Here is a 14,396-nt window from a genome sequence, read left to right as displayed (position 1 = left end):
CCCCAAAAAACAGACCTAAGGAAACACTTGTACCCATTGTGAAGGACACTGGGAAAAATAAAACATCAACACTCAAGAAAAAGAAAATCCCCCAAACACGTGATAAACCCTGATTAACAATCAAGCTGGAAAGGGAAAGACAGATCAGTTCTTTGGGCCCTAGGGCCCTGGCACAGCATTAGGGTGCTTCCCTCTCAGCACCTGCAGCGTGCACTGCGGGCGGGAGGAAATAGCTCTTAACTTTCCACCTGCAAGGGGCAGTAGGGCCACTTCATGCCTGTCCTGCCCAGTGCACACCCAGGCCTGGAGTGGGAACTTGCAAAATGCACCCTAACAGAGGCAAAGGCAAAACATGAGAGCATCATGCAGCAGGAGGGCCACCAGGAAGCAGACACTCGGGAGTCAGGTAAGGCAGTTTCGAGGGTGTGCTCTCAGGAAAGGCTGCAGGACAGCAGGCTGCCATTGGACCTCAAAGGCCCAGTACCTCTGGGATGGCTGTGCATGTCTGGCAGTATGATCCTCAGGCCACTTCCTTGACCTGACTGGAGAGGCTCAATGTCAGGTCTCCCTTGATTCACACAACCCCTACCCCCCCATCCATAAGACCTCCTTACAGATAATTACTTCTATTTCCAGCCTTGAGTAAAGCTCCATTTAATTTTCCATATTCTAAATAGTAAGGTCAATATAAGAAAATGATGTTTTTAAAAGTTTATTCTCAAATTTTTCTAAAAACCTAGAGAATTCTAGGGAAAATATCATATGCATACATACATATATCTATATTTTAATCATTAAGAGAAGAAAATAGGTATACCTGGAGAAGGAAAAAAATAAGTAATACTGCACAAAGAATACCAATACAGTAATAAAAATAAATTCAACTGATAATGAATTAAAGACATTCAAACTATACCTAACCTGACCTCGTACTATTTTCAAAAATTATTATATGAATATTTTTTTAATGGAAAGAAAGAAAGAAAGAAAGAAAGAAAGAAAGAAAGAAATTGGCTTGAGCAATTGATACTGGCCATACTACAGTTTACTTCTGCATTCCAGAACTCTGCTTAGTGATATGAACACAAGGGAGATTTCTTTATGGGATGTACATCTCTAAGAAAAGGGAAACAAGCTTACGTTTCCAGAGAACTTTTCTCACAAGCCAACTCCAAAGTGAAGTAACCACTCCAAGTGATTCACTTCACTCCAAGTGATTCACTTCACTCCAAGTGAAGTAAGTCAATTAGCTCACAAGCCCATGTGAAAGAACTCTTCTGGTAAGTGAGCCTGCTTTTCAAACAGGTGCAAAGATATTTGTGGCCCAGATTAACTAACGCCTGACAAAGGAAGAACAGCGTGTCCCTGCTAATTTGGGCACAATGACCCTGGCATCCCAGGAAATGTCCAGCAAGGCTTTATGTGCATCTGCTTGTGGGGTGAATCCTGAGGGAAGGCCACAGGAGGAACATGCAACCAGCCACAAGTCTCCCCCACACCAAGACATGAACCTGAATCTGATCATGTGTGTAGAGATGCTGACATGCTTACAGGAATAGGGGGGAGACTAACATCACAGGAAGCAATAAAAACAGATCCCGTGCAAACGAAGCCCCGTGTGGATCCTGATTTGAACAACCACAGGAAGAGACTAGAACCTGGGCTGGATATATGGATATTAATGAATCATTTTTAATTTTCTAAGTTAGAATGGATTATGGTTAAGTTCTTTTGGGAGGAGAAAAACATTACATGGCAGAAACAGATGATGAAGTATTTACAGATGAAAACACACGATACCTGGGATTTGTTTCAAAAGAATTGGGGGTAGGGAGCACTGCCACACTAAGACTGGCACGTACCCCACTGGGCAGCCAGATACAGGGGTTCAATGAACTATTCTACTTCTGTATATGTTGAAATTTTCTCCAACAAAAGTTAAAATAAGGCTGCAAACAGCCTCCCACCTCCCAGAAATCTAAGTGCTTTCTGTGAAACCAGCTAGACAAAAAAGGTCACTTAAAAAATTATCTAATGTTCACCTTCTTAGCAGCAAAGAGATAACTTACTTGAACAATGACTTTCTTGTACCACAACTAGAAAAACACTTCCAAAATGCTGCAGGAGCTTATTCAACATAGTGCTGGCAGTCCTAGCCTCAGCAATCAGACAACACAAAGAAATAAAAGGCATCTAAATTGGCAAGGAGGAAGTCAAGATTTCAGTCTTCACAGACGACATGATATTCTATCTAGAAAACCCAAAAGATTCTACCAAAAAAAATGCTAGAACTGATCCATGAATTCAGGCAAGTCGCAGGATATAAAATCAATGCACAATAATTGGTTGCATTTCTATACACCAATAATGAAGCAGCAGAAAGAGAAATCAAGGAATCAATTCCATTTACGATTCTACCAAAACCCATAAAATACCCAGGAATAAGCCTAGCCAAAGAGGTGAAAAATCTATACATTGAAAACTATAGAAAGCTCATGAAAGAAACTGAAGAAGACACCAAAAAACGGAAAAGCATTCCATGCTCATGGATTGGAAGAACAAATATTGTTAAATTGTCAGTACTACCCAAAGCAATCTACATGTTCAATGCAATGATGCAATCCCTATCAAAATAACACCAGCATTCTTCACAGAGCTAGAACAAACAATCCTAAAATTTGCATGGAAACAGAAAAGTCCTCAAATAGCCAAAGCAATCCTGAAAAAGAAAAACAAAGCTGGAGGCATCACAATTCCAGACTTCCAGATGTATTACGAAGCTGTAATCATTAAGACAATACGGTACTGACACAGAAACAGACACTGATCGATGGAACATAAGAGAGAAAACAGAAATGGACACACAAACATATGGCCAGGTAATCTTTGACAAAGTAGGAAAGAGTATCCAATGGAATAAAGACAGTCTCTTCAAGCAAATGATGTTGGAAAAACTGGACAGCGACATGCAGAAGAATGAACCTGGACCACTTTCTTACATCATACACAAAAATAAACGCAAATTGCATGAAAGACCTAAAATGTAAGACACGAAGCCATCAAAATCCTAGAGGAGAAAAAAGGCAACAACCTCTTTGACTTTGGCCACAGCAACTTCTTACTCAACATGTTCTGTGAGGCAAGGGAAATAAAAGAAAAAATGAACTTCTGGGACCTCATCAAAATAAAAAGCATCTGCACAACTAAGGAAACTCAATCAGCAAAACTAAAAGGCACCCAACAGAATGGGAGAGGATATTTGCAAATGACATATCAGATAAAGGATTAGTATCCAAAAATCTATAAAGAACTTATTAAACTCAACACCCAAAAAACAAATGGTCCAGTGAAGAAATGGGCAAAAGACATGAATAGACACTTTCCAAAGAAGACATCCAGATGGCTAACAGACACATGAAAAAATGCTCCACATCACCCATCATCAGGGAAATACAAATCAAAACCACAATGAGATACCACCTCACACCAGTCAGAATGGCTAAAATGAACAACTCAGGCAACAACAGATGTTGGCGAGGATGTGGAGAAAGGGGAACCCTTTAGCACTGCTGGTAGGAATGTAAACTGGTGCAGCCACTCTGGAAAACAGTACGGAGGTTCCTCAAAAAATTAAAGATAGAACTACCCTACGACCTAGCTACTGTATTACTAGGTATTTATCCAAAGGATATAGGAGTGGTATTTTGAAGGGGCACATGCACCCCAATGTTTATAGCAGCACCATTGACAATAGCCAAAGTATGGAAAAAGCCCAAATGTCCATCAACTGATCAATGGGTAAAGAAGAAGATGTGGTGTACACACACACACACACACACACACACACACACACACACACACACACACACAGAGGAAGATTACTCAGCAATCAAAAAGAATGAAATCTTGCCATTTGCAACAACGTGGATGGAACGAGAGGGTATTATGCTAAGTGAAATTAGTCAGAGAAGGACAAATACCATATGACTTCACTCATCGTATGTGGAATTTAAGATACAAAACAGATGAACATAAGGGAAGGGAAGCAAAAATAATGTAAAAACAGGGAGGGAGCCAAACGTAAGAGACTCTTAAATACAAAGAACAAAAGAACAAACTGAGGGTTGCTAGAGGGGTATTGGGTGGGGGGGGGGTGAGCTAAATGGACAAGGGGCATTGAGGAGGACACTTGTTGGATGAGCACTGGGTGTTATATGTAGGGGATGAAGCACTGGATTCTACTGAAATCATTGCACTATATGCTAACTAACTTGGACATAAATTAAAAAAAAAAAAATGCCGTAGGAGCATTTGGACAGTAGTCAATACAGAAACACAAAACTGCTAAGCCAAGGTACATAAATGACACTCGGTTTCAGGAAGTGTGTGGCTCTGTGCGTCACCAACAGGTAACAAATGGGCAGGAGGAACAAATCAGCAATCAGACAGTCTCTGGGGGAAGGGCTGTGAGTCAGTACCTGATCCTGTCAACAGACATCCTCAGCAGGTCGCAGGGAAGCGCTTCAGGAGCGAAGAGGGAAGACTAGTCACCTGGGGATCACTAACTCACCCCCAGATGCGCTGCCTGGATCCCGGTCTACAAACAGCAGCGGGGCACTCTAGCCTCTCAAAACATGGGAAGGCGTGTCCACCTCGCAGAGGGCTGTCTCCAGCGTCCTTCTCCCAAGACTCTCCTGGGGCCGAGCACGTGGAACCTGTCGGCACCCCTCTGTCACCAAGAATGACTGTGAGCAATGAAGGAGCCGACAGGACAACTGCTCACCCTCCCTGTGGCGAGGCACCTTCCTGGTGGCCACTCGACCCCTCTGTGATGACCCCTCAGCGCTGCACTCAAGGGGGCTGGGGGGACACTGAGGGGACCCTGAGAGGGTTAATGGGGCATAGAAAAGATACTGAGAGGGTTACGGGGACACAGAGGGGGCTGAGGGGACACTGAAGAGGCTTCATCCTCTTTTAATGAAATCTGAGGAAGAGGACGGTATGAGGAGGCCATTCCTGTGAACTAATCGGTGAGCAGCTGCATCTCGGTCCCGGCTGGGGGCTTGTTGTGTCTAAGCCGTCCTGAGGGCACAGGCTTCTGTGTGTGGATTCCTCCTGTGTCTTCTCATTCTTTCGAATGTGGGAAACCCACCCCAAGTGGCCAGATTCAAGGCAACTTAAAAGTCCATGAAGCAAATCTCAACAAAAATGCCAATTCCCAGACTTTTCAACCAAACAAATGGGGATAAATCTCATTTTTACACTTCCCTTTATTTTTGCAATCTCCTGTAATGCTCATTCTGGAAACTTTCATTGAGGAAATGGTTTAAATACTAATTTCACAAATCAGCTGATCAGTATACATACAACTAAAAGCACTGACTATTAATCTAGGGGACACAGGGGAACACGAGGGCCTTATTTCACAATTAGAGAAGAGTAATATTAGCATCTCCTTTTTTAAAAAGCCCCACAGCTTTTTTTTGTCTGTGCTGACAGCATGGAGCCTGCTTGGGATTCTCTCTCTGTCTTTCTCACTGCCCTCCCCCAATCCACTCACACACATGCCCTCTCTCTCAAATAAACCTTTTAAAAACAAAGAAAAGCCCCAAAGAAACAGTACTCACAAAATCTTTATAATCTCTATAAATCTCGATGTAGCACTTCACAAAACACATCAGTTATCTAGGAAGCACTATGCATGTAGACGCGTACTGTCTCTCCCCCAGAAAGACCAGAAGACACGGGAGACACAGTATTTCAAATCTAAGAACATGGAGCAGAAGGGCATCAGGGCGTACAGCCAGCGTCCACAGATGCCAGCCTGCCTCCATGCAAAGGGAACTGGGGGACGTGAGCCCCGCGGCAAGCCACAAGGACCCTGGCTGGGTCCCAGCCTGCACAGTCTTATCCGGCAGCCTCACCTGCTGAAGAGAATTCCAACTGCTTCTTCAAAAGAACAATGACACAACTTGACATACTGCTTGTGGATGTTCTAACAAAGTTTCAAAAATCTGAAAACGAATCCAGAGCGTACACCGACTCCCGGGAGCACCTGCCACAGCAAGTGTGTTCTGTGTGGACACAGGCGGACATGCACGTGAGGTCCTCCACCTCCCTGTCGTGAGGTCGCTTCCTCCCCAGCCACCGCCACCTCCTGAGAGTCCAGACCCAGACGCCTCCTCGTCATCCCCCAGGCGCCACAGCCTCCCCACCACCCTCATAGGTGCCACAGTCAATCTCACCCCAGCACAGCCCGGGAGACATCAGGAACCCCTCGCTGCCCCGGAGCACCGCCCTCAGAGGGGCCCTGAGCCCACCCTCTGTGCCCTCCCATCCCTATGCTTCCCAAGGGCCTTGTCAACTCCCGTCTGAGGTAGTACAATCACCTCCAACGCCTCTTTTGTCCAGCTGTCATTCGCCTATGCCGCTGCCTACAAGGTCAGGGTCCTGCCCTCCAAGCACACGGTCCCCCAGACACACCCCAGGTGGGTCCTGACATCCCTCCTCCTCACCCTGACCTCAGAAGTCACACCAACACGGTGCGGCAGGGCCACCGGTACCTCTTAAAAAGGGCACCTGAAGACGTCTGGGGGACAAGCGGGGGCTGGCCCGCTGCCGTCAGACCCCCTACTCGGCAAGTTCCCTGCAGGCCCCACTGCGCCCGGCCCTGGGAAGCAAGAGAACAGGACAGGCACAACTACCCCTCACGCTCAGCCCTCTGTGGGCTTTGCAGGGCACAGGGCTAGAAGTCCTGAAGGAAAGGGGGGCGTCCCGCACTGGGCAGGCGGGGAAGCGCCTGTTGTGGAGGTGATCTGGCTGAAAGGTGAGAGTGTGAAGACAAGTTCAGAGGACGGCACACCTGGCACGTCTGCAGAAACAGACAACGGACAGGACGACGGGACACAGGGTCAGAGGACATGTATGGCAGGCACCTGTGCGGAGCCGTGTCCCCAGGTCACACTGAGTAGCCTGGGATGCACAGGGAGGGAACCTATATGCAGAAAAGAGACTACAGGGGAGGCCTCACACAGGCGACTGCTGCTGGACTGTACTGGACCGTACTAGGAGCACTCGGACGCGCTCTCCCGGACCGGCTGACCCCTGAGTGCAGGCTCCAGGCGTGTCCAGCACCCACCCGCCACCATAGCGCTCTGATGAGAAGACTCGGAGAGGGCAGGAGCCCCGGGAGGCCCAGCGCTGGAGAGCCCCTCAGCAGCCAGACCCCCTCCCGCGGCACCGCTGCTCCGCCTGCTGCTTCTGCGTCTTGGCTGCGTGCGTGTCTCCGAGCTCCCACGGGCTGCCTGGTGCCACTGCTCCAGGAGCAAGACCTTGGCGCCCACCACACAGCCAAGCTCCTATCCTCCTCCAGCAGGCGCCTCTGACTCTGCAGGGTTCCAGCCAGCCCCCACGTCTGAGACAGTGACCACCCAGCACTGCACCTGCCACGTGCCTCCATCCACCTGCCACACAGACCCCCCCGCCACGTGCCTCTGGTCGCCCACCACACAGCCCCCCCCATCAGAAACCCCAACCCCAATGCCACCCACCCCGTGCACCTTGTTCCACCCACCACATGGTTCCCATCTTAAAGGTAGTAAACATCCTACATGCTCCTTACAGTCAAATTTGTCATAGTTTAAAATGCAGTTTCATGGCACAAGAACAGACACTCAGATCAATGGAACAGAATAGAGAACCCAGAAACGGACCCACAAACGTATGGCCAACTAATCTTTGACAAAGCAGGAAAAGAATAACCAATGAAATAAAGACAGTGTCTTCAGCAAGTGGTGCTGGGAAAACTGGAGAGCAACATTCAGAAAAATGAACCTGGACTTTCTTACACCAGACACAAAAATAAACTCAACATGGATGAAAGACCTTAATGTAAGACAGGAAGCCATCAAAATCCTCGAGGAGAAAGCAGGCAAAAACCTCTTTGACCTCTGCTGCAGCAACTTCTTACTCAACATGTCCCCAGAGGCAAGGGAACAAAAGCAAAAATGAACTACTGGGACCTCAGCAAAATAAAAAGCTTCTGCACAGTGAAGGAAACAATCAGCAAAACTAAAAGGCAACCAACAGAATGGGAGAAGAGATTTGCAAATGACATATCAGATAAAGGGTTAGTATCCAAAATCTATAAAGAACTTACCAAACTCAACACCCAAAAAACAAATAATCCAGTGAGGAAATGGGCAAAAGACATGAATAGACACTTCTCCAAAGACATCCAGATGGCCAAGCAACACATGAAAAAATGCTCAACATCACTCATCATCAGGGAAATGCAAATCAAAACCACAAGGAGATACCACCTCACACCTGTCAGAATGGCTAACAACTCAGGCAACAACAGATGTTGGCAAGGATGCAGAGGAAGAGGAACTCTTTTGCACCGCTGGTGGGAATGCAAGCTGGTGCAGCCACTCTGGAAAACAGTATGGAGGTTCCTCAAAAAATTAAAAATAGAACTACCTTACGACCCAGCAATTGCACTACTAGGCATTTATCCACAGGATACAGGTATGCTGTTTTGAAGGGACACATGCACCCCAATGTTTATAACAGCACTACCAATAATAGCCAAAGTATGGAAAGAGCCCAAATGTCCATCAATGAATAAATGGATAAAGAAGATGTGGTATGTATATATATGTGTATATATACATATATATGTACACATATATACCTATATACATATATACATGTGTATATATATATATATATATATATATACACATATATATATGTACAGTGAAGTATTACTCGGCAATCAAAAAGAATGAAATCTTGCCATTTGTAACTACGTGGATGGAACTAGAGTGTATTATGCTAAACGAAATTAGTCAGCCAGGAAAAGACAAATATCATATGACTTCACTCATATGAGGACTTTAAGAGACAAAACAGAAGAACATAAGGGAAGGGGAACAAAAATAATATAAAAACAGGGAGGGGGACAAAAACATAAAACACTCTTAAATATGGAGAACAAACTGAGGGTTGCTGGAGGGTTTGTGGGAAGGGGGATGGAAATGGGTAAGGGGCATTAAGGAATCTACTCCTGAAATCATCGTTGCACTAGATGCTAACTAACTTGGATGTAAGTTAAAAAAAATAAATTAGGGGCGCCTGCGTGGCTCAGTCGGTTGTGTCCGACTTCAGCTCAGGTCATGATCTCACAGCTCGTGAGTTCGGGCCCCGCGTCGGGGTCTGGTGCTGACAGCTTGGAGCCTGGAGCCTGCTTCGGATTCTGTGTCTCCCTCTATCTCTGTCCCAACCCACTCGCATTCTGTCTCTGTCTCTCTCAAAAATAAATAAACATTAAAAATTAATTAATTAAATGAAAATTTAAAAAAAGAATTTACTACTGAAAAATAAAAATAAAAATAAAATGCAGTTTCAATCAATAAATTAAATACAAGCACAGTTTCATGTGTAAAATGTACCCGTTTCTCCCTCTGGAATATTCTTTTAAAACTTCGTTTATTCTGAATCAACTAAACCAAGAAAATCTAACGTAAAGCCACAGGCTGGGAATGGGCCCTGTTCCCCATAGGACCTGTCTGCAAAGAAGGAAACCAAAGCCAACATCGGAGGACCCGCGGCTGGAGAAGGCAGCACTGGCCTGCAGCACCGCCCACCATCCTCACACAGCTCCCCACGTTCACACCAGAGGGGCACGGCGGCTCTACCCACTCCTGAGGAGAAGCCGTGGCTGGAGCCACCCACACCTGTGCTGAGGCCTGAGCTCGAGGATGCAGGAACTCCAGGGCTTTCCCCAAGGCCACACCTCGGGAGACACGGAACAGGCCGAATCTAAACGTAAAACGAAGACACCATGCCTACTAAAAGCAGGGTTACCTTTTCCCTTCCAATCTTAAGTAGAGCTGAACAGAGTCAGAGGGTAAACCAATGTTTAGAGCTCAGTCACCGTGAACGAAGGATGAAACCATCACAGGAACACCTTGTTACAAAAGCACCTGTGAAGCAGGTGGTCCCTGTGTTTACGCGAGTCGGAGACTTCCTGCTTTGTAGTCCGGAACACCGACTTCCTAAATACTTGACAAGACACTAACTCACCAGAACAGTGATTTTTACTTGATTTTACCGCCAGCTGGAGATCATGCCACCACCACCCTTGGGCGGAAGAAGGCGCACATCCCATCCTACGCGGGGCAGCAGCTGACCCCATCCACGTCTGGGAGCCTGGCATGCCCCGCTGATGGCACAGGGGACAGAGTAGGCCCGTCCACTGTGAGATGAAACCCATAGCCACCCCAGTCTGTGTGACGAGACGGTTTCAGGCCAAAGAGACGAGTGCTTAGTCTAGAGACACATGTGCCACAGGTCTGCAGGTGAGGAGAGGGGGGTGCTGGCCCTTCCAGAAATTCACTTCCACACTAAAACTTAAAGTACCTGTCAAGAAGCAGTCACTGCTCGGGGCACCTGGGTGGCTCAGTCGGTTAAGCATCCGACTTCGGCTCAGGTCATGATCTCGCGGTCCGTGAGTTCGAGCCCCGCGTCGGGCTCTGTGCTGACAGCTCAGAGCCTGGAGCCTGTTTCGGATTCTGTGTCTCCCTCTCTCTCTGACCCTCCCCCATTCATGCTGTCTCTCCCTGTCTCAAAAATAAATAAATATTTAATAAGGAAAAAAAAAAAGAAGCAGTCACTGCTCTTGAGACAGGACAGAAAGATGTAATTTCATGAAGCGTCAATAAAGGGAACCTGAGGGTGTATGTGTGCACAACAGGAGGCCCTCGGAACTGTCTTACCACGAGGGTCAGAGACCACCTCGAGGTGCGCCCTGAAACCTGACACCTCACACAGAATTCCATGTGTGCGTGCACGTGCACATCTCCCGAGGATCAGAGATCAAAGCCTTTACCAAGAGCTCTGCGATTAAAACTCTTAAAACAGACTGACTGATTGGCTCTGTCAGTACAACATGCAACTCCTGAACTGGGGGTTGGGAGTTCAAGCCCCACATTGGATAAATTACTTAAAAATAAATCTTAAAAAACAAAATCAAAAAAACGAAACAATCTCACATTCTAGGGGCACCTGCGTAGCTCAGTTGGTTAAGCGTCCGAGTTCAGCTCAGGTCATGATCTCACAGTTTGCGAGCTCAAGCCCCACATCCGGCTCACTGCTGTCAGACTGTCAGTGCAGAGCCCATTTCAGATCCTCTGTCCCGCTCTCTATGCTCCTCTGCTGCTTACACTCTCCCAAAAATAAATATTAAAAAAAAAAAAAAAAAAAAAAAAAGCTCACATTCTAACCCACCATAAGGAAGCCCCCACAACTTGCCAAGGACGGGCAGCAGTCCGTGAGACCCGCTCATGGACACATGCACTTGGACGACAGGAAGGACCTGCCCGGACACCCGCCTCACCTGTGGCGCTCCCCAAAGCTCGTGGGGAGCTAGGGCTTTCCCATCCTCAGAACAGCTGGTGCTCCCGGGCGTCCTCAGGCTGTCCTCTACGGGCGGAAGGTCCCGGCCACGGTTCAGCTCGTCCTCTGGCTCTCGAGTCAGCACCGCAGGGTGAGACGCGTCCTTCTCCTGCAGCTGCTCCGCGAGGTGTGCCCGCAGCTGCTCCAAAGCCTGTCTGTGCTCCTCCCTCACGGCCTGCATCTCAGACCGGTGACGTGACTCCAGGGAATCCAGATGTGACGAGTGACTGGCCTCCAAAGCACTGACCGCGGCAGCGTGCTTCGTCCGCAGTTCAGCCACGCGGGCTTCTAAGAGAGCCCAGTGCTCACTCTCCATGGAGGCCCGCAGCTCCTCCGCCTGAGCCCGGTGTCTGGCCTCCAGTTCCGCCGTCAAGGACAGAACGTGCTGCTGGTGTCTCTCCCGGAGGAGTCGGAGCTCGTGGGCATGCTTCTCCTGGGCCTCCCGAAGGAGGGCATCCTGCTCCGCGGTGAATTTCTCTGTGATTTCTTTCCGTTCTTCTAAAAACCTGAGAGGACACGCAAAGTGAATATGGGCAGCAGGATGTGCAGCCACAAGAGTGCCAACATCACTCTGAAAACCAACTCGCGTTTGCTACATCGCCCCTGGATTTTAACTGCCCTTGCCGCTCCTCCCTCTGCCATGGCCGGTCTGAGGCCACCACCATCAGAAGTAAGTGCAGAGTGAAGGGGCCACACTGAAGAGGAGTTCAAAGGCCAGAGCCCAGGCGTGCCCGCTCATAAACTGGAGGAGACAGGAGCCACAGCAAGAAAGCACACACACGTTTCCGACAGGCACCACAGCAAAGCAGGTGTGACTGCTCACTCACGGCGACAAGAATCTCGACAGGGAAGGGGTGGCGGCATCGCTTGCAGGAGCCCACAGGGCCGCAAAGACCTCAGAAAAAGTTCGCTTGTGAATTAAGGGACGCAAAGTAGGAAGAGCCACACGTGGTGCTGGCCGGCAAACACACAGGCAGGCAGAAAGACTCCCTTCCAATCAGAGAGCCTAAAGCTCAACTGGGCACGCATTCCACACCAGTGAGGTCCCTGTTCAATTCTCACCAAGGCTAAGACCTGTGACTGTGTCCCTGTGCCAGCCCTCCACCAGATACCTCTGAAAGCGTTGCCACAGATCATCCCATTTAGCATCACCGCACAGGGAGATCACGAAGGTTTTGTGAGGTTGAGTGTGGTGCCTGAAACCATCCAGCTTACACAGGGTGGGTCAAGATCTGAACTCAAGTTCTCAGCCCCCAGGTCAAAAGCTCTCGCACCTGACTCATGATGCGGGTAACAGCTGACACAGGAGAAAAGGCAGCACCAACATCAAGTCTGATGATCCCATGGCTCCCACACACCCCAGTCTCTACAGCCCTGGTTTGCAAAGAGTTAGCACTGACAGAGGCAAAGAACCAAATCACAATCTAAATCTATTTAAAATTTAAGGGAAGTACGTATATATTTTAGAAAGAAAAAGTTTATTTTTAAAATATATGTTTGAGTTTAAAAAACACACAAAAAGAACACGGATAAACTGCGTATCTTTTTGATAAAAGAAGTGTAAAGTTGGGGCGCCTGGGTGGCTCAGTCAGTTAAGCATGTGACTTCAGTCCAGGTCATGATCTCATGTCTCGTGAGTTAAAGCCCCGTGTCGGGAGCCTGCTTCGGATTCTGTCTCCCTCTCCCTCTGCCCCTCCCCTGCTCATGCTCTCTCTCTCTTTCTCTCTCTCTCAAAAATAAACACTAAAAATTAAAATTAAAAAAATTAAAAAAGCGTAAAGTCTTGCTTTTGAAATTTTAAAATGTGCAAAGAACAAAAATGATGTGGAAAATGCGTGCACAGTAGTGTCCACCAAAAAATACAGATCCCACCAGAAGGATGTGGACACTGTTTCTGCCGTGTTCCAGCATATCTGAGTCATGGGACATGTGCTTCTGTCCTGCTGTTATTTTAGGGTGAAGACTGCTTGGCCCCACCTTCCTGCACACCTTCCCGCTCTACTGAGAGCCTACAGCACATCTTCCCAGGGGATCTGCCTCTCACCCTCTGCTGGGCATCTGGGGGGTCAGGGGTTGGGTGGGAACCTGGCAGACGGCTCTATACTTAGCATGCTGCTACAGGGACGTCACCCACCTGTTCTGGGCCAGCATCAGCTGGAGGGCACAATCCTCCTTCAGGCGGAGTGTAGCAAGCTCCCAGTCCTTGTCCACAGGAGCCAGACCACCACCTGGCTCCCGGCCACACTGGCTGCACTGCGGAAACTCGTCCCCAGCGAGCCCGAGCTCCAGCTGCCGTAGACGGCCCTGCTGCTCCACCAGGGACCCCTCCAGTTCCAGGATCTGGGCCGCCTGCTGATCCTGAAGTTGCCTCATTTTGATTTCTCGAAGCTCAAACTTGTTTATTATTAACTGTTTCTCAGATTCAGCTTGTTCCCTCAGGTCAAGGAGCATCAGCGTCACTTCCTCTTCAGCTTTTCTCTTTAGACCCTCACTTGTCACCTTCCATTCCTCCTCTCTTTCTTTGAATTCTTGCTTCATTAGTTGAATCTTCTCCTTAGCTTTCTTCAGCTCCTCCTGGTGATCTTCAACTAAGTTATATTTTACCTACAGACAACACAGTTTCATTCAAGTAAGAAGAAAAGAAAAGAAAAGAAAAGAAAAGAAAAGAAAAGAAAAGAAAAGAAAAGAAAAAAGAAAAGGAAAGGAAAGAAAAGAAAAGAAAAGGAAAGAAAAAAGATTACTGGCAATAATGACCCCCAAATGAGCTGTTCTTCGCCTCTGGAGCTGGCAGGCCTGGACAAACCAACAGAAATGAACACATACACACAAGTGTGCAGCAAACAGACAGGGCTGGAGGCCTTCTCTGTGTGCCAAGACCAGCAAAGGCGGGGAGGGGGGTAGTGGGGGGGCAGACACGTCACGGGTCTTAAGTCAAG

The 14,396-nt window shown here is 47.7% G+C and overlaps 1 protein-coding gene across 8 annotated transcripts in view; it reads right to left on the bottom strand.

Moving 5' to 3' along the window:
• Positions 1-14,396, bottom strand: part of PCNT (pericentrin) — a 134,030-nt gene that overhangs the window by 71,610 nt on the left and 48,024 nt on the right. For all 8 annotated transcript variants that reach the window (XM_086676214.1, XM_086676210.1, XM_086676207.1 and 5 more), the window contains 2 exons: positions 13,595-14,064; positions 11,402-11,966 (listed from right to left, as the gene is read on the bottom strand). In XM_086676214.1, the coding sequence (XP_086532340.1) occupies positions 11,402-11,966; positions 13,595-14,064 (1,035 nt within the window). The remainder of the gene's footprint in view (positions 1-11,401; positions 11,967-13,594; positions 14,065-14,396) is intronic.

This window comes from Puma concolor, chromosome C2 (assembly GCF_028749965.1).
Source record: "Puma concolor isolate L17-30 chromosome C2, mPumCon1.1.hap2, whole genome shotgun sequence".
Classification (NCBI taxonomy): Eukaryota; Metazoa; Chordata; class Mammalia; order Carnivora; family Felidae; genus Puma; species Puma concolor.
The sequence above is the reverse complement of the archived record's forward strand: the minus strand, read 5'-3'. Positions and strand labels throughout refer to the sequence as shown.